The sequence below is a fragment of the Aedes aegypti genome, chromosome 3, assembly GCF_002204515.2.
Source record: "Aedes aegypti strain LVP_AGWG chromosome 3, AaegL5.0 Primary Assembly, whole genome shotgun sequence".
NCBI classification, from domain to species: domain Eukaryota; kingdom Metazoa; phylum Arthropoda; class Insecta; order Diptera; family Culicidae; genus Aedes; species Aedes aegypti.
Genome location: NC_035109.1, coordinates 375,995,757 through 376,017,283, shown reverse-complemented (window position 1 = coordinate 376,017,283; position 21,527 = coordinate 375,995,757). Strand labels below are relative to the sequence as shown.

The 21,527-nt window shown below is 36.9% G+C and overlaps 1 protein-coding gene across 2 annotated transcripts; it reads left to right on the top strand.

Moving 5' to 3' along the window:
* The first annotated feature begins 304 nt into the window (after positions 1-304).
* LOC5574170 (tryptase) lies at positions 305-20,089 on the top strand. 2 transcript variants are annotated; one of them, XM_021852356.1, is made up of 5 exons: positions 305-478; positions 18,753-18,833; positions 18,917-18,949; positions 19,020-19,440; positions 19,501-20,089. In XM_021852356.1, the coding sequence occupies exons 2-5, from the start codon at positions 18,814-18,816 to the stop codon at positions 20,023-20,025; spliced, it is 999 nt and encodes a 332-aa protein (XP_021708048.1). In that variant the 5' UTR covers positions 305-478; positions 18,753-18,813; the 3' UTR covers positions 20,026-20,089. The 2 variants fall into 2 exon arrangements, with proteins under 2 accessions (XP_021708048.1, XP_001661225.1); XM_001661175.2 differs by having other exon boundaries at positions 306-478; positions 18,753-18,838.
* The last annotated feature ends 1,438 nt before the right edge of the window (positions 20,090-21,527 follow it).

Here is a 21,527-nt window from a genome sequence, read left to right as displayed (position 1 = left end):
ATATCGGGATAAGTAATCATGCATGCGTTATCGCTTGCTTTGCAAAATTACCCGAGCATTATCACCTATCAGACTCTTAGACTACTACTGGCGTTTTTTCCCTTCAGGGGATTCCCTAGAACATGTTCGTACACTCAAATCAATGATAGAAAAAATCGCACCAATTTATGGTTTTGGGTTACCTCTCAGTTCCAAACTAGCTCTTTTGCATAGCCTTTTAGAAAGAAATGTGTAACCCGTTTAGCGCTCTCCATCTGAGTGCACTAGCGTGCATCCCGTTGTTGTGCTTAATCTTTGGCTTCGACGAAATCGCTAGTCAGTTTTCGAGCGATCACCGGGCGGAGTGGACAGCCGTTCGATGCATTCAACGATGAGACTGATCTTCACCCTGGTTGCTTTAGTGCTGATAACGTCACACGATCGACTTATTTCGTGCAACGATTCTTCGGAAGAGGACGACATTTTTAAAGATTATAAGGTAAGTGAAACGAAGTGGAAAATTTATTAACGACTTTCAATTATATGACTCATTAGATTTGAGATCAGTAGTCACTACAGTGAACCGAGGGCAAATTGGTCATTATTTTAAAACTTTTTGTTATTGAAGGGAAATTAAGAAAATTTCCATTACGAAAAGATCCTGGACCGACCGAGTTGAAAATTCGTCCAGTGGTGCGAAATTGATCACACGCAGGTCCTCTTTGAGCTTCGGACGTTTCATGCCCGCAGAGGACTAACGGCCTTATGAGCGTTTTCTATTCTTGGTGCGTGGTGAATCCTTTTTGACCGCAGCTTCTTGTGGAGGCCATAGTAGGCCCGACTACCACTGATGAGGCGCCCTCGTATTTCACAGCTAACGTTATTATCAGCCGTCAATAAAGGATCCAAGGTGGACGAACTCGTCGACCACCTCGAACGTATCCCCGTCTATTGTAATACTGCTACCTAGACGAGCTCTGTCCCGCTCGGCCCCATCAACTAGCAAGTACTTTGTCTTGGTCGCATTTATCATCAGTTCAATTTTTGCTGCCTCGTGTTTCAGGCAGGTTTACATCTCTGCCACCTTTTCAAATGTTCGGCCAACAATGCCCATATCATCCGCGAAGCAAACAAATTGACTGGATCTCGTAAAAATCGTACTCCGGCTCTTCGCATAACACCTTCTTGCGCAATATTGTACAACAAGGACGAAATTCCATCACCTTGTTGTAGTTCCCGGCGGGATGCAAATGAACTGGAATGTTCGCCTGATCTGGTCCGTCGTCAAATGACCGTCAACGAAGCCGGCTTGATAACTTCCCACGAACTCGTTATCAGCACCTTTATTGTTGAGCTCCCTCAAAGTGGGGGCTGGCTGGTTTCCATCGTCCGCAGTACTGACGAAGGCATTTCCTCAGTTGCGACATCCGGTTGCTTAAGCCGCTCTAGGTCATACCGGGACGAGCGTCGGTACCGTACGTTGTTAACGACGGAGAGTTTTGGGCGCAGTTGAACCATCACCAGATAGTGATCAGAGTTGATGTTAGCGCCACGATAGATCCTGACGCCGATAATGTCGGAGAAGTGCCATCCATCAATCAGAACGTGGTCAATTTGTGATACTTGGACTTATTGTACGGGGGGTGGGACATTTCGCATACGGACGTTTGGCATAATCAGAATGTTTTGCGTTCTTCAAAATTCTACCTGTTCTTGTATGAAACAGCTTTTTTGCGAAACGAAGCGAAATGGGTCACATCCATTCTACGAGTGACAATTCTCGACTCGACATTTGGTTTACACGGCGTTACTGTATACACTCAGACAAATTAATATAAGAAGTTGATAATATCAACCTTATGAAACAGCATTCATGTAAATTAAAACGATATGAGTGAATGTCACAAGCTAGAATCCACAATAATGCAGATCAAGTAGGCTTCTATAAATATTTAGCAGCATAAAATTTCCAAGCGTTGATGACCGTGTATTTTAGTCACGAGCTCAGTGATCTCAATGTTCTCAGAGGGATTCCTGTCAGTGGCGCGGGAAGTAGGTAGGACAGGTAGGACATAAACTACGCATAAAAACACCTGGGTAGAACAGTTAAAGCACAGACAAACAGACGTCACACTCTCTTCATTGTCCATCGACCGCCTTTTTAACGGTCGTTTCAAATATATGGTAGGTGGCCAATCCGCCACCCGCGGCGCTCGCATCGTTTTTGTTCGCGTTTGACGTTTACACACTACCGCCATCTGTTGGCCCGTCAGCCAAATATACTAATTTTAGCATTGGGCGTACATGTTCTCGTGACTATGATTTTGATCGAGATTTGTTCTAAGTGTTACGTCTGTTTGTCTGTGGTTAAAGGATTGTCCTACCCACGATTCTTAAAAAGCAAAAAAGCTGAAAAATTAAATCACACTATTTTTCTTCTGTTCAATATACATACAAACGTGATCAACGTCGTATTTATTCCGTACTTATCCTTGGACACTAGCTATAAGAATTGTAACAAGAAATTACTTTAAACGTTAGGGAAACAAATGAAGCAGTCCTCTATCCTCTATCTTCTGAATGAATCAATGGATGGTTTCTTAAAAATATCTACGATCAACCCTGTATATGTCCTGGGACAAATTGCCATGAGCATACCTGGAAGCAATTCTTAAGCAGTTTCAGAACGTGCGATCACTCTTGAAATAATTTATTCAAAGTAATGCTGAATCTCTTGACAATTTTCGAGGGAATTCTTATAGAACTCCCAGAGCACACTCTGATTCAGAATTGCCGTAGAAGGTGCTGGAAGTAGTTTTTGATTAGTTCCTGAAAAATGATTTGATCGTGTTCCCAGGAATGTTTTGTGGCATCATTCATAAAAATATTAAGAGCGGATTATGACGGTTTTTTGAAATTTTTTTTTGCAGATTTGTTGAAGAAATTCTAGTGATATATTTGTTGGAGTTTCTGCTCAATGATACATTTTTCAAAATTCGTCAATTACTTCTGAAAATTTTGGGATTAGTTGGGTCACTTCGGTGCAAAGAAAAACTACACAAATTTACACATTTTTTCTGTTTAGCAATTTGTTATCTAGGAAATTAGAAAAGCCTCACTAGTTGTAAAGACAAGCAGTTTGGTCATTTTTTGTTGAGTTAAAAAGGATAAAAATCTCAAGGATATTTATGTATTTTAATATGAATGATAACACAAGTTGATCCAATGAATGATCCTAGAGACAGGGCTGGAAGCAGGTTTCTTTTAAGAGACTTGGTTCCTATTTTAATGCAAGTCTCTAGTCTCTATTTTCAATGTAAGGTCCTCAAAGTCTCTATTTTAACCAAAATTTTCTCTAAAGTCTCTACTTTCCGTATTCTGCATTGAATCCAGATACAATATTGCGCAGGCTCCGTTTCTCTGAGACAACAGACAACGAGTTCAACAGGCTTTTCAAGAATTTCGTATCAGCTTTTCCGAAGAAAAGCTTCAGGAATTATCATGTAGTTTCCTCAGGTATTACATCGATTTTTTCCCAAAACCATCCTAGAATTTCCACCAGATATTGTTTATCAATAATCCTTCAACCAAATTCTTCAGTTGTTACTCTAGAAGACCTTCCAAAGATTTCTACAAAATTTCTCCCGAGGAAATCTTTTTTTTTTCTAAGAATTTCATCCAAGTATTACTCTTGCAGTTTTTTCAAACATTTTTTAAAAAGTTTCACGAAAAATTCCCATGCAATATTCAAAAGTTAATTTATGTTTTCACACCAGTAAAAAATACTACAATTTTTTTTTAATAATCCCTCCAATCATTCCTACGTACACTTCTATGGAGATTCTATCCAAAAATTTCAATAAATTTCTTAAGAAAATCCTGCGAAACACTATCCCGAGATTCAATTGATGTTTTTTTTTTCGATTATATTAGCGAATTATCTAGGAAATCTTCTAAAACTTGTTTAAGAGTTCAAGAGTTATTATTTCATAGTCCTTGTTTATTGAAGGTGACTTTAAACGTCACCCAAGTTTTATCAGAGGTTACTTTTAGATTTTCTTTAGAAACACCTCACGGATTTATTTTTCAGAAAAAATATCTTTGGCATTTCCCTGGAGAAATTCCTGAGAAAAAAAACTTTCAAGACTTGCTAGCGAAAATCTCAAAGAATTACTGGAGGAATTTCTGTAGAAAACTTGGAAGAAATCTCTGGAGCAATTTCTGAAGGTTTGTGGTTCTTCTAGGGTAAATCCAAATTGATTTCTTGTGGTATCCTGAACAAAATTCTTGGAGAAATTCCTTGGGAAAGTTTGTCGAATTTCTTTAGGGGAACCTGGTCCAATTCGGACCCTGTTCTAATTCGGACCATCAAGCATTTCTCAATACTGGCGCTACTGTAAAGATCGTGGGTACCGTTTTTCTGCTCACCGTTTGGCTTAGATCTAACACAATAAATTTGACGCCTTTCAGTTATTACGTTTGATTTTTATATTAGTTTATTGTTTTGAAGTGCTCAGGTGTACTGTCGGTTGGCGTTATTTCCAAGCTTCTATAAGCGACAATAATTATCCAATCTCTCTGTGTTATTTTATAATCGAATCACCCTAGCCTAAGCTTTCATCTGACCATATGGTTTTGATATGTCTATGCACCGTTTGTGCTCAAAGAGTTTGAAAATCTCAAAATGTGTGTTGGTCCAATCCGGACCTTTTGATATGGTTCAATACGGACCTCTTGTTTTTCAAGAGCTCCACCCCGTGAAAATCTTCCCGACTCAATCGAAAATCACAGAAATTGTAATATTGATTAATAGTGCCTTTGTTTATGTTGCGGTCAAGAAAATGGCTTCGCAAAAAATCTAAGAAATGAGGTAGATTAGCAAAAACTAAAGGAATCAATAAATCAGCAACTTGAAAAGCATCTTCATCAATACCACAGCCAAGCTTTATCCAAAATAGTTTGGCAATACGCTATAAAAAACGTTTACGAGTAGTATATAAGAACAATACAGTCAACTATCCCTTATTCGATTTACTGTGTTTTTGTTCACAAGCTCGAAGGAAAACGCAGTCTTTTCAATATAGTGTACTTCAATCCATAAATATAAGTAGGTACTTCTCAAACTTGAATTTCCGAGACTTCCGTGCCTATTCTGCGCGGCGTGTGAGGTGACACTAGTCGAATGAGGTGACAATTGTCGACTCGCTCCCATTTGATTATCATTAGTCGTCTCACGTCACTCGCGGTGAGAGCGACTCGTCTCGACTCACACGCCGCGCAGAATAAGGACGTTCGAGTCTGTTTGTTGTCTGTTTCAATTTCCCATACAAGTTCACCTTTTCAACCCGATATTTCATAGCAAAGTTTCAATGTGTGGAAAATTTTACAATATTCAACTTCAAAATTACTTTTTCGAATGTATTTTGTCAAAATAAATAAAAAAAAGCTCTAAAATTTCAAAATATGTGTACTTCATTTTGATAGCTCCCATACACGATAGTCTATTCAAAATCGAGTCAGGAATAGTTAACCGTACCCAATTTTGAACAAGTTTCCGACATATTTTTTAATGAAATTCATATTTCACTTGAGCTTGTTCTGACTCGAATTAGTTTGAAATTTCTCATACATTGAGTTCATTTTTTATGCTTGCGCTTGCAGAAAAAGTTCAATAAGCTTTGATACTAAACAAATCTGAGTAATATTTTGTTACTAACATTTCAAATAACGATGAAATATAGGGTGGTCCGAATTAGAACATGGGGGGTCCGAATTGGAACAGGGTTGGTCCAATTCGGACCTTTTGGAGAAGTTGGTTCAAACATGTCTAGCCATGTCCTGGTAGGAGCTATCACAAAACTCTCTGAGAGAAAAATGTGCGCGCTGAATTGCGCTTTCTCGAAAACATAAAACTTTTCATGCCATTCATCGTGCTGAAAAGATATGGCCAAAAAACTGTTACTAGGTCCGAATTGGACCATGTTCCCCTAGAAATTTTATTTATCTGAATAAATATCTGATGAAATTCCTATCGAAATGTCTGCTTTGATGCTATGAAGAATCAAACTCTTACAGGGTATCTTAGTAGACTACTACCTGGAAAAACTAGAATTTTCAGGGAATTTTATTCAACCTCGAAAAAACCTGGAATTCTCAGGGAATTTTGGCCAAACTCAGGGAAATAATTTTGAAACAGTAATTCATGGTTGAATATGTCCACGATTAACTATTTCGAAACTATTTTTGCACACTTCAATTTATATGAAAAATTTCGGCTGCCCCGCTTAAAATTCTACTTGTACGTTCATTAATAAACTTGGAAGTTTTCCGTGAAATGCTTTCAAATAATTCACCATGTATTTATCATAAAGTACTAAAATCATCTATTATTCGTGGTTCCGAAAAAAATGTCTGTTTGTTGCAGGTTATGAATCTGCATGATTGAAATTCTCAAAGGTAGCAGTAATATTACACAGTTTTGCGTATCTCAAAGATCAAATCATGTGCCTAGTAAATTTGGGGCTGATGAATTTGAAGCTGATTTCGAAAATGTTCCCGCACATTACAATTTTGAGTCACGGGTCCTCAAAGTTGTATAAAATGCTGTTTTTTTAATGTTGAAAGTTAAACATGCTTGGTATATAGTGATCTAACCCACCAATAATCACCAGAATAGGATTATGTAGGATTCAATTTAGTTTGAATGCACGACTAAATGTTGAATAAATCGTTAATTATGCCGCCATCGTCACACAAAATTACTTGTTCCCATTTTAAGGCTAGATATCACTTTTCTAATACATCAACAAATAACTTTGGAGCTTTGAAAGTATTATCAAATTTGTTGAAATGTGAACCAGACTAGCTTTAAAGAGTCCGCTATCAGAATGTTTTTTAAGCATTCCTGTTTTTCGTAGAAATTCTAATGAAATACAAAAAAAAGCATTTTATGTCCTTTGCAGAGTTGGTAGAAAGTCTCTTTCAAGCAGTGATTCCCAAAGTGGGCGAACTATTTCATCTGTTCTTGTGTGTACCTCTAAACGCGCTTGATTTTTGATTATGATAGACAAATTTGACGATTTTAATTGAGATCTGAATGGTTTTTGACTAATATAACATTTAATGTAAAGAAGAAAATATGTAAGAACTTCTAGCGATATTTTAAATTTATTTCCAAGTTTAATGTAATGTTTGGTAGCTTTATGGCGATCTTTGGAATAGGGCAGATTAAGTTTTTATTGCTTCTCACGCATTTGTTTTACTACTCATTTTGATATTTTGTTTTAAAAAATAGGCCTTGGTGTCATAAAAGTGCATGGTTTAAAGTCTGAAAAATAAAATTTGCGCTGAACGTTATATTTCGGTAAATGGAAAGTTGAAGAATAGTCTGAGTTTACTTATATTTTTTATAAATTGTATTATTTCTATATTTGCGATATTTTTTGCAAATTTGTACAAATCTTTTCGAAATTTATGAATTTTAAATCAGAACAGACTTTAGATTAGACTGTTTCCAGAACTGCCAAAAATGTATTAAAAAATTCTTAAATGTATTTTTACAACTTAATAAACTTTTAAAAGAAGACAAAAAAGCAAAGTGAACTACAATTGTTTCGTTGATCGAACAGAAGCCAAAATAATAGATTTCTTGATATGAAAACAATTGATGCATAATATAGATATTGCACAACTCTTTTATGGATATACAAGTAGAAGACATTCTCTTTGGGGTATTTTAAATGAAGTATTATGATTGACTACTACACCCTTTAAATTTGAGCAATTTTCGATGCACTTATGATGAGATTTTGATCAATACTCCAACGTAAGTTTACTACTTAATACAAATGATTAAATTTCGTATCAGGGGGGCGATTCCAAAAAAATATTGGTCTAAAGGGGGCGAAAGTCAAAAAAGTTTGGGAAACACTGCTTTCAAGATACTTGGTGTCTATTTCAATGCAAGTTTTTTAAAAAGTTTCTATTTTTGAAAGAAGATATCTAAAGTCTCTGTTTTGAACAAAATGGTCTCTAAAGTTCATTATATTCCTTGCAGTTAATCCTGATACAAAATTATACACAGTAACATTCAGAGACTATAATGCGACTATTCAACAGGCTCATCTAGATTTTTTTCTCAGGTCCCTCGAGGAAAAGCTTCAAGAAATATCCCAGTAATTCCAAGAGATTTGATCTGAAATACTTTCAAAGACGTTCTCTAGAATTTTTTATAGCGTTCTCTACACCAATTATCCCAGAAATTTATCCAGCGATTTTCGAAGGATGCTTAGAGGAATTTCACCGGATTGTGCTCCCGTAATTTCTTCATTAATTTCTTTGATTTTTGTCGTAAACTATCCCAAACTATGCACTAATTCTTCAATCGATACCTCCAGTTGTTGCTCTAAAGAATTTTCCAAAGATTCATATACAGAAATTTCTTCAAGAAAACCCACAAAGATTTATTCCACAGTTTTGAAGAAATTCGCTTAGAAATTTTACCAAGGAACTCCACAAGAATGCCTGCGCTTTTTCATGTGAACTCCTTAAGAGTTCATCCATGGTTACTTCCGGGAATTGCACCAACAGTTTCTCGAGGGGTTATTCGAGGAGATCTATTAGGAAGGAAGGATTTCCCAATAAACTCGATCGTCGATTCATCATAATGCTCCTATAGATTTTTTTCTAGGAGTTTCTTCAGCATTTCATCCAAACGTTATCCAATGAATTTCACGAATAAAATACCCTTGGAATCTTCTAAAGTTTTTTTAAGGTTCCACACCACTTAACACCACTGCAAAGTTTCTAATCTTCTAAAACTTCCTCAAGTGTCCAGGAGTTCTTTCAGGGATCCTTGTTTATCAAGAGTTATGTACTTTAAATCTTACACAAGCTTCATCAGAGATTACTTGAGGTTTTCTTCTAAAATATTACACGTCCAGATTTTATCAAAGATTTATTTAATAATTTCTGAAAAATTAAAATTAAATTTTTCTTCTGATATTCTTTTAAAAATGGCTGAATAAAATATTCGAAGACTTACTTGGGCTTGGGAAATATCTCAAAGAATTACTGGAGTAATTCCTTAAGAAATCTTAGAAGGAATATCTAGGGTACATTCAGAAAGTATCCATAGAGAAATTTCAAGTTGAAATGTTAAAATTATCCTGAAAAACAATGTTGTAGGGTTTTCTAAGAAAAACCCAGTGGTGCTTTCTGGAGAAGATACAGCTTTTTTAGATGTTCTAAACGGGTATTTTTGAGAGTGCCCAAAAGCAAGCGATGGAAGAATCATTGCATGAAAGTCTCAGTGCGCATCGTACCTTCGTGCTGTGCGTACACGAATTCTCTCTGCTCTTGGAAGTTTTCTTAAAAACTACCTAAAGCAATAAAACAGTACTTTTCAGTGCTACAAAAACAGTACTTTTCAGTGCTAAAATTAAAAACGGTACTTTTCAGTGCTACTAAAACAGTACTTTTCAGTACTATTTTTTCTACTATTGATCCCTTTACGATCCTTGTTTGGACCCGTGCCTTCGATTTTTCGTTGGACCCGTTGGCGAAAGCTAGCGGTGGTAATCCTACTTGGACACCGTCTTGGGAAAAAACCTTTCGAAGGTCACGTCTTCTTTCGTTTATTAATTAAACATGGTATCAACAACAAACAAAAGGAAGGGTGAATCTCTGAATTCACTACTTCCTTCCAAAAAAGTGGGTTTTAAAACTGTCACTACACGTGGCAAGAATGGAAGAAAGGACGCTTCCCCGGAATGCGAAGTTTCTTCCAAGGGTGAAATGAATAATTGTATCGAAATGAGCAATCAGTTCGATGCTCTAGACAAATTTTCCGAACACCAAATCGAAGCAGCCTCTAGCCCAGGCTCTTTGATTCAAGTGAGGAAGCAAAGAGTGCCGCCTATCGTGGTCAGTTGTTCCGAATTTGGGGGATTTAGGCAGGAGATCTTGAACTCCATTAGGGGAATCAAGGTTTCCTTCCAAATCGCAAAGAAAGGAGACTGTCGCGTTTTGCCGGAAACTCTTAAAGATCGTGAGCTTCTTCTCAAACATCTTGAAGAGAAGAAGCACAAATTTTTTACTTATGACGACAAAACTGAACGTTTGTTCAAAGTCGTCTTGAAAGGTCTCTCAAGTGACTATAAGTCACCTGAAGAGATCAAAAATGAAATAAATGATTTACTTGGATTTTCCCCAGTCCAAGTAATCATTATGAAAAAGAGAACCCAATCTGGCATTGTTCGGAAAGGGCTTTCTCAAGAATTTTATTTAGTTCACTTTAACAAAAAAGAACTAAATAATATTAAAGCTTTAGAAAAAGCAAAACTTTTGTTTGATGTCCGTGTGACATGGGAACATTTCCAGAAACCTGGAGGAAATTACCAGAACCCCACTCAGTGCCGTCGGTGCCAAAAGTGGGGTCATGGTACAAAAAATTGTCGCATGGATGCTAAATGCATGATTTGCGGAGGTTCTTCTCACGCTAAGGACGCCTGTCCAGTGAAGGAAGATACCACCAAATTCATATGTTGTAATTGCGGGGCTAACCATAAGTCCAATTTTTGGAATTGTCCTTCACGCAAAAAGGTCATTGAGGCTCGTGCCAGGCAGATGAAAGATAATATCCGTTACGATAACGGTCGTTTCCGCAATTTGCCTGGAAGAGTATCGAACAATGCTCATTTTTCAGTTAACGATCGCTTGATCATGAATCATACCCATCAGGAAGATCATAATCATGCTCATTCACAAACTAATTTTAATCCGTCGGGTAGCCGTTCGAATCTTTCTATTTCGAATGTATCTACCCACGGTAAATCCTTTGCCGATATCGTAGCAGGAAATTCGAACTCCTCCCCTGTTCGATCCATGGGTACCCATTCTACTTGTTTCAAATCAAATGGAAAAAACCCTACCGCCACAGGTAACTCCGCTTCTTCGTCTACCGGAAATTCCAATGGGAAATCACATGACATGTCTGCCTCTGATTTTAATTTTCTAACTGAACAATTGAATCTAATGATTGATGCAATGTTCAAAGCCACCACTATGACTGAAGCAGTCCAAGTAGGTGTAAAATTTACAAATCAAATTGTTATTGGATTACGTTTTTCTAATGGATCCAAATAATAATTTAAATATTTTAAATTGGAATGCTCGTTCTCTGAATGGTAAAGAGGACGAACTGTTTAATTTTCTTACGGTTAATAACGTGCATATAGCAGTTATTACCGAAACGTATTTAAAACCTGGATCTAAACTCAAAAGAGATCCTAACTTTTTTGTTTATCGTAATGATCGACTTGATGGGGCATGTGGGGGAGTTGCAATCATCATTCATAGGCGTATAAAACATCAACTGTTTTCATCATTTGAAACTAAAGTTTTTGAAACTTTAGGTGTTTCTGTTGAAACACAGTTTGGTAAATATACTTTCATAGCTGCCTATTTGCCTTTTCAATGCTCTGGGCATCAAGTTAATTTTCTCCAAACTGACTTGCGTAAATTGACTCGCAATAAGTCAAAATTTTTTGTCATTGGTGACTTTAATGCCAAACATCGGTCATGGAATAATTCTCAAAGTAATTCCAACGGCAGAATTTTATTTGATGAGTGCTCTTCAGGATATTTCTCAATTCAATACCCTGATAGCCCCACATGTTTTTCCTCTTCTAGAAATCCATCTACGATTGATTTGGTCTTAACCGACTCTAGTCATCTTTGTAGCCAACTGATTACTCATGCTGATTTTGATTCTGATCATGTCCCTGTTACATTTCAAATATCCCAAGAAGCGATTCTCAATCCTATCAGCTCCACTTTCAATTATTTACGAGCCGACTGGAATATATATAAAACGTATGTTGACTCCAATCTTGATGTTAACATTTCTTTAGAAAATAAACTTGATATTGACAATGCTCTTGAAACTTTAACAAATTCCATTGTTGAAGCCCGGAGCATTGCAATTCCAAAATGTGAAGTAAAATTTGAATCCGTGATTATAGACGATGATCTTAAACTCTTGATCCGTCTTAAAAACGTGAGGAGAAGGCAATTTCAACGCACTCGCGATCCTGCTATGAAAATTATATGGCAGGATTTGCAGAAAGAAATCAAGAAACGTTTTGCTCAATTAAGAAACAAAAATTTTGAAAATAAAATTTCTCAATTGGACCCTGGCTCTAAGCCCTTTTGGAAATTATCGAAAATCTTAAAAAAAAACCTCAAAAGCCAATACCGGCATTGAAAGAGGAAAACAAATTATTACTAACTAATTGCGAAAAAGCTCAAAAACTTGCTATGCAGTTTGAAAGTGCGCACAATTTTAATTTAGGACTTACTAGTCCAATTGAAAATGAAGTTACTCAGGAGTTCGAAAATATTCTCAATCAAGAGAACGTTTTCGAAAATGCCTGGGAGACTGATTTGGAAGAAGTGAGAACTATTATTAAAAAATTCAAAAACATGAAAGCTCCTGGCGATGATGGAATTTTCTACATCCTCATCAAGAAACTTCCAGAAAGTAGCTTATCATTTTTAGTTGATATATTTAACAAATGTTTTCAATTAGCATATTTTCCTGACAAATGGAAAAATGCTAAGGTTGTTCCAATTTTAAAACCAGACAAAAATCCTGCAGAAGCTTCTAGCTATCGGCCAATCAGTTTGCTTTCCTCCATCAGTAAACTTTTTGAAAAGGTTATTTTGAACAGAATGATGGCCCACATCAACGAAAATTCAATTTTTGCCAATGAACAGTTCGGATTCCGCCATGGACATTCGACCACTCATCAACTTTTACGTGTAACAAATTTGATCCGTTCCAACAAATCTGAAGGCTATTCTACTGGTCTTGCTCTTCTAGACATAGAAAAAGCATTCGACAGTGTTTGGCATGAAGGTTTGATTGTAAAATTAAAAAACTTTAATTTTCCAACATACATTGTTAGAATAATTCAAAGTTATCTGTCAAATCGTACACTTCAGGTTAATTATCAGAACTCCAGATCTGAAAGACTTCCTGTAAGAGCTGGTGTTCCTCAAGGCAGCATTTTGGGACCAATATTATACAATATTTTCACATCTGACTTACCTGAGCTACCTCAGGGATGTCAAAAATCTTTATTTGCGGATGACACAGGCCTCTCCGCCAAAGGACGAAGCCTGCGTGTCATCTGCAGTCGATTGCAAAAAAGTTTGGATATTTTTTCTTCATACTTGCAAAAATGGAAGATTTCTCCTAATGCTTCCAAAACTCAACTAATAATATTCCCACATAAACCAAAAGCTCTTTATTTGAAACCTTCAAGTAGACATGTTGTCACGATGAGAGGGGTTCCAATAAATTGGTCAGATGAAGTTAAGTATCTAGGGCTCATGCTAGATAAGAATTTAACTTTCAAAAATCACATTGAGGGCATTCAAGCCAAATGTAATAAATATGTAAAATGTCTCTATCCCCTTATTAATAGAAAATCAAAACTTTGTCTTAAGAACAAGCTGTTGGTATTCAAACAAATTTTCAGGCCAGCCATGTTGTATGCTGTACCAATATGGACTAGCTGTTGTAATACCAGGAAGAAAGCTCTGCAGAGAATTCAAAATAAAATTTTGAAAATGATTCTGAGGCTTCCTCCCTGGTATAGTACCAATGAGTTACATAGAATATCCAATGTTGAAACATTGGAACAAATGTCAAATAAAATAATTAATAATTTCAGGCAAAAATCGTTACAATCTTCTATTGCCACGATTAATGCGTTATATGTTTAGGTTAAGTTAGGTTAAGTATATTAAAAACATTTTTTTTTCTCTTATAAGCAGGTGAAATCAACTCACCTGTAAAAAAAAACTGAACTGCTACGGCAAATGAAATGTAATATGTTGTTAACAAAATGTTAATTAAATCTTAAATTTGTTTTGCCAAATTAGGATGATAGTGTTGTCAAATAACACAGAACACCTAGATATAAGAAATGAATGTAATGTTTGGAATGATACTAATAAAGAAATTTAAAAAAAAAAAAAAAAAAAAAAAAAAAAAAAAAAAAAAAAAAAAAAAAAAAAAAAAAAAAAAAAAAAATTGCATGAAAGTCTGGAGGATTTAAGACTTTGTTGGAGAATCTTTGGAGGCATTTCCAATGAAATCTCTGAAGTGTTTTCTGTGATTCTCCTTCGAAAAATGCATATTGTATTCTTGAGGTTTCTAAAATGAAATTGTAGGGGAAAATCTTGGGAAATAATCACTAAAGAACTAAAAAAACTTTTTTTTTGTTCAAGTGTTTTCAAGCTATTTAAAACCTGCTGCTAGAAATAAATTCAAATTCATTCAAAATTAATAATTCTATAATCATTAGTATTAAAGAGTTTTTCTTGAGCCTGGAATTATTTCTCAAGACCTGGAAAAACCTGGAAATATCAGGGAATTTCATTTCAGTAAATGAGTAGAGACCCATGCTGTCTTATCTCTTGGCTCTAATTAGGTTTCGTTTTGTTTTCTTGGTTCATGTTTGGTCTCTATTCGGCCTTTTTTTTTTGGTTCCTTTTAGGTCTCTTTTTTCAGGCAGGAGGTCCCTAATTTCCTATTGGTAAAGCACTCAATCGCTACTAACCCTGTAAAGACAAAAATATTTCTTAGTCTTGTGGTAACGTCCCAGGTAACGACTGGTGTGAAAATGAGGGAGCCAGAAGCAAAGGGGTGTCAGTGAACAGTCTTCTAAGAATTATGTATGATTTTCTGTTGGATGGAAAAATCACCTGAAAATGTCGTTAGAACGCTTGGGAAACCGAAGAGAAAAGAAAAGAATAGAATCCTTACCACAAAACCGATGTATATTGTAACTTTCAATTTCTACACGCAAACAAATTTTGTTGCATAATCTACCGAATCCATGGTAGAATTAATAACTGCACCAAAGATTTTCAACCGACTACAAAAATCAGTTAAGTTTACTATAATCTGGTGAAAATCACTGAGCAGTGCAGTAAATTTGACTATGTCCATAGTAGTATCCACTACAAAGCATTGTATTTCAATCCGTGACACCCACCGTACAACACAGTGTGGTGAAAAGTATGATGCTAAACTTCTCAAATCAAGAATGTTTCTAGTCAAAAATACTACAACTCTGGTTAAATGAACAGAAGAAATTTTCTTGTGTAGTGATGTTGACTATGTTTTAGTAGAGTTAACAGATTAATGTAGTCGGTTGAAAATCGTTGGTGCAGTTCTTAATTTAACCATGGATTCAGTAGTTTCTACAATAAAATTAATTTCAGTGTAGTCTAGGATTCCATACACTCAGGAAAATGGACTATCGATAAACATAGGAACCCCTTATGAGAATTCGCCACAAGGAATCGGGTTGGAATTCATTAATTTGCCTTATGAAACCGAAATTTGAAAACAAAAATAGTTTTCGCGGCAACCTGGAATCGAACCAAGGACCATGCGATCGATAGGCTCGTGCGTAACCTTGCGCCTATCGACGCCTTGGTGTGGAGTGATGCTAAAACGATACATAAAGCGTTCGTATTGCGATAATCGTTTCATCTTTCATAAGACAAAATGTATGAATTTCAATAGTCCAGAGTAGGGTTAAAATTTGTCTTGTGCACAAACGTGGACGCGCTTCTGATTCCTGTAGAAGCCTTAGCCAAAATACCCTTTAAAGTTCATCAAAAAAAAAATATGTTGTGGAAAGTGGTATTCGGGGTTATGTCATTTGGATTTGTGTCATCGAATCCAGTCGACTCAATTTTGAAAATAAAATTCCCTGATTTTCCCTGACCTTCCAGTCGTTTTCCAGAAAAATTCCAGGCCGCTCAATTGGTTAATTTGATCTGAAATTAGTACGATTTGTACAAAAAGTTACATATCCGATAATTTGCATGATGTAAACTTTATATTATAGGTCGTATGAATGAACTGAACAAAAGCTTTTACTTTACTGAAATATGTTTGTCAGATAATATTTTTAGCGTTTAATCTACCACAAATATAATTTCACAAATTTCAGGCATAAACGACAATTCTGAACCCCTTCCTGATTATACCTGATTACAACTTTTCTATATAAAAAGCAACACTATTACGATCATCCACGATGCTTTTTAAGTGTAAGCAATTTATCCTAAAATTGGGTTGTTTAGTCAAGAAAAAATCACTGTTCGTTCCAGCTTGATCGAAAGAGCTCATCTTGCTAAGTATAACGCGATTTTATTGCACTTCAATATCCCAATGTTGATATTATAAATGATTAAAAAAGATTTCAATCCGTCGAATCAATGACATTTCAATTTACACAATGACAGTTCGTCCCGAAGTAAAATTTGCCGAGGGGTGATTCAAAAGTGATTTCCATACTAATTTCAAATGTGTTTTAAAAATAGTTCCAGGAAACGGAAAATTGTGAAACTTTGGATTCTAGTTTAATTTTTAACGTAGATTCAGAATATGTAAGAAAATTGATACCCCTAAACAAGCCAATTGAGCTATTACTTTTTCTAGCCATTGCCGAAGAACTTTTTGGAGAATGGCTTTAAGAAATTCCACATAGATTTCTCAGAAATTCCTCTTAAAATTCCTAAACATATTTTTTACAGATATTCCTTCAATATTTCTCCATGACAATTTCGCCTAGAAGCTCCTTATCTTCAGGGCTTTCTAAATATTGTTAGAGTATTTCTTTCAATCTTGAATTTCTCCAAGAATAGAATTATGATTTTTTTAGGATTATTTCAAGAATACGTCTAAAGATATTTTTCAGGAATCACATAGAGTTTTTACCAAAATGTTTTCATTTTTTTTATTGGAATACTTTCAATAATGGAACACGATGGTTAGTTACAGGTAATTTATTTTAGTTAATATTTTAGGATTCCGATAAGAAGTTTAAGTTTTCTCAAGGAGTTAATCTAAATATTCTTAAGGTGACGATAAATCGAAGCCAAACCTCAAAATTTCAAGAGCACGGATCTGGAGAACCAAACATCCGTTTTAGCTGAAAACTTAATCGATTGGTCACTTGCTGGTGGTGACCCATCGATTAAGTTTTCAGCCCAAACGGGTGCTCGGTTCTCCAGATTTGTGCTCTTGAAAATTTGAGGTTTGGCTTCGATTCATCTTCACCTTAAGATGAAGATGCAACGAAGCCACACCTGATAGCTTGATCACCACCAGCCAGTAACCATTTTTTTCAAATCAGTTATTTATGCAACAAGTTGCAAAATGATGTTTTTTTCAGCACGATTTGTACATTTATCCAACGAGGCTCGCCGAGTCACAAATTTTCTCGATCACATAATATAGACCCATATTCCCTATTGGAGGACAGAACAGGTGCGTGCAGTAGCGGGTTCTGCTGCCACCTCTACACGGGAAAAAATTCTGTGGTAAAAATAACTATTTTAGCTGACTACGCCCATTCTTAAAACTACCATGGAAATTCAGACCAATATACTATGTTTACGGTACACCCCACCGCAATACTGGTACATTTGACAGAAATAATTTACAACAATCTGATTTCAACTACAGACATGGTAAAATCAAGCGCATTTCTGGTCTGCTGAAAATTGCTGGTGCGAGCGCTTAAGTTAACCCCCTAGAATGGTAGTTTTTACCGCACAATTTTTTTGCGTATACGAATGCTGGACTATCCGTTCCCAAACAAGTATTGTCAGATCGGTCTGAAAATGCAGTTCGCCTAAAATGGATCTTTCTCGGTATCCATGCAACATACCCTGTTTCGGAAGTAGGGCGTATAAGAGCGCATCCGGATGCGAATCGAATGCACCACTTCCGAAGTTTGGTATCTCGCATAGATTCTGAGAAAAATCTAACTTCGGAGAGAAACTTATTCTTACTTTTTATTGCGCCGACAATATCACCAGTCTTGTATCTGGATCGCACATCACATATAAAATTAGAAGCTATGGCAGAACAGACTGTGATGTTTGGCTGACGCATCCCAAACAGTACTGAAAAGTGCTACTTTTCAGCACCGAAAACAGTGCTGAAAAGTACCACTTTTTAGCATTTTTTTTTTTTTTTGTAGGACAAGTAGGCCATTATGTAGTATCTATTATGTAGCCATTATTATCAATAAAAAGATGATTGATTTGCAACAGAATCGCAAAAAAATATTGTTTGATTCATCAGATTTATGCTTTTCAAATTTTAAGATTATAGGCTTTTATTCATCATCACTTAAATACGAGAATCCTTATTGTTTTTTCTCTATACTTAGTTTCACCAGTTCTACTTGGATATTTTGAGCAAACTCGTTAGGATTGACATAATTTGATGGATTGGGCTCCATTTTTTTCAAGATTTTGAGCAAAATGCGCCAAACTAGGCAATGATTTGATCTAGGAAACATAACAAAAGAAGTTGTTCGGAGAGTACTGTTGATGCTTTTTAATTCAGAAAACTTGAATTCTGAGGATAATTACAAGCCGTAAAGTACAGTTTACTCTATTATGCATGAGAGCATTTCCTCAATGGTTAACTGCTATTGGGATAGATTGTTTACCCTTTTTATTGCATATATCGTATTGCTGACTTAGCCTGAATAATAACTTTCCAGACAATCAACTCGTTTGATGTTGCAGTATTGATATTTTTTTCCCTGACCTCACGTGAAACTCCCTGACTTTCCAGGTCAAAAATTGAATTCCCTAACATTCCCTGACTTTCCAGATTTTTCCAGGTAGTCGACACCCTGCAGTAATAGACCCTTTACTAATTCCAGGTATGTCCCGGCGGATACTGTCTTGCTCCTCATATGTGTAGAAACGGATCGGTCAACGTCCATGGTAGCGATATCATTGAAGTACGGTATGACGACATTCGAATAGTCTTATCAAATACGTATCGCAATACTCATTTTTAATTGTGTTTTTTTTTTCGGAACAGATTTGACGACGAAGACGAACCCATTTATGTAGAGTATGTAGTCTTTGATTTGCCCGTAACTATCCCACAACCGAACTAACGTGACCTATCGAATCGTTTCCAGTCTAGACGACCAAAGCGACCCGTGCGAAGAATTCCTAATGAAATGCTGCGCTGTAAACGAAGGAGTCCGTTCTTCGCCAAACGTGCCGATTAAACCACCAGTACAGGAAGATTCGGATGAGGCCTTCGAACTGCCGCCTCCAACCTGTGGCATAAACCGTCCCAACGGGTACGTCTATCGAGTTACCAAGAGTGATATTGCCCAGTTTGCCGAATTCCCCTGGATGGCAGTACTGTTGGAGCGCCGGACGCTTCTCGACAAAGATACCTTACTGTACTTTTGTGGTGGATCTCTGATTCACCCACAGGTGATTCTGACGGCCGCCCATTGTGTGAAGAATTTGATCAACGCTATGGACACACTGTTGGTGCGATTAGGCGAATGGGACACGGTAACGGTTAATGAACCACTTAAGCACGAGGTATGTTTAGGTACCTAGAGCTGCTTTGAATGACTGATGACAACACGTTTTCCTTTTTAGGAACTAGGAATTCGGAAAATCATTATTCACGAAAATTACGTGGACCGAATTCACCACAACGATATAGCTCTGCTAATACTGGAGAAAAGGGCTAACCTGAACGTGCACATCAATCCAGTCTGTCTGCCCAAAACGGACGACAACTTCGATGGCCAGCGCTGCATGGTTTCCGGGTGGGGCAGGGAGAACTTCAAACCGGATGGAAAGTATTCGGAAGTGTTGAAGAAGGTTGAACTGCCGGTTATTCCGCGGAAGCGGTGCAAACAAATGTTCAGAGCGACCAGCTTGGGACCGCTGTTTCAGTTGCACAAAAGCTTCCTATGTGCCGGTGCCGAGGCTGGCGTGGACACGTGCAAAGGAGACGGCGGGTCGCCGTTGGTCTGTAAGCGTGACGGAGTATTCGTCCAGACCGGAATCGTTGCCTGGGGTATTGGCTGTGGTGGGGCTGACGTTCCTGGCGCGTACGTAAAAGTGTCGCAGTTTGTCGAATGGATCGCGGAGAAGATACAGCAAGAAGGGGTATAGTTCTGGGCATTCTAGTGAATTATGAAAGATGATTAGAAATAAACCTAGTGCGTCTAGTAAGCTTTTTGTTGAGGATTTTTCTTTTTGCATGACGGTTACAATTTTAAAAGCTATAGTAGCTATAGAAAAGCTATAGAAGAGATCCATGTCCTGCAAGCCTCAGAGACACGTTTACTCGAAAATGGTGACAACAGAAGTAACGTACCGTCTCATAAAGACAATCAGTCTATTATAAGTTGTTCAAGAACTTCGTGACTGTAGCAGACCTAAACTCTGATTTTGATCTTGATAGCTACAGTGTAGCGTCACGCCATTGCCGGGCGTATTGTAGAGCTCCATCTTTGTCGGTCTTGGGCGAAACTTCTCCGGTTGCCCCGAACGTTTAGGGTCGTCAGGTCCTCTTCCACTGCGTACTGTCAGCGTATTCGTGGTCTTCCCCGAAGCCGCCGACCTCTACCTGGTTTCCTGCCGAATATTATTTTCGAAATTCTTTCTTCCGACATTCGCACTAAGTGACCAGCAAACTGAAGTCTGCCGTATTTCCCAAGAAACATTTACCTATTTTATAATAATTTATTAAGCAATTTTTCACAACCACATACTGAATAGTTGCTTTTTTATATTACTTTGCAGCTGCTACGCACACATTGTTCAAGCAAATCTGGCGAAATTATTAGGCTACTTATCATTTAGTGATTGTAATCATATATTGTAATGACGTTTGTTCAGGTTTCATTTGGCCTAATAAGGACTGTTGATTTAACAACGCTAATTTAACAAACAACATTATTGCAGTTAAATTCAGCATAATGTTTAACAACATTTTCATTATTTCCATTTGAAGCCTTTGTTCAGGCGTTGTTCACACAAATTTGGAGAAGTTATAAAGCGTGTCGTTGTATATTGACTTTATTCTACAACTTCAAAATCGCTTTATAAGCATTCATCTCAGCTTCTATTCAACTGCCACAAAATTAATTGAAAACAAATAAATGACCAAAAATCGCTTAACACTGCACTTCAAATGCAGACTCTATCTCTACCTGCAACCAGGTACTTCGTTTTGGTAGAATTAATGGTCAGGCCTATCCTCGCTGTCTCCTTCTTCAGAGACACGAAGGCCTCTTCCAATAACCTGCGATCGATTCCAATCAGGTCTTTATCGTCCGCAAAGCCAAGGAGCATATGTGCAACCTTGTGATAACAGTGCCATTTAATGGCAATGGATAGGGTCCTAAAGCACTGTCCCAATTTTAGTGCCAAACGCTTAAGTTTAGGCTAAAAACACATGTCTACTCAATTTTTTAATGTTTCTGCTGGCTGCTTGGGCACGTCAGGAGTTAATCATCAATATTAACCTCCTTTTCCCGAGTAGCCTAGATAGCCGCGTAGTGTCGGTAGCGGTTGTTTCAACTGGCTAAGAATTAACACTACGGACTGCCTGTTCCGGTGGTAAAAGTCCACCTCACAGGTGACCCCTAATTTATGGTGTGATGCGTACC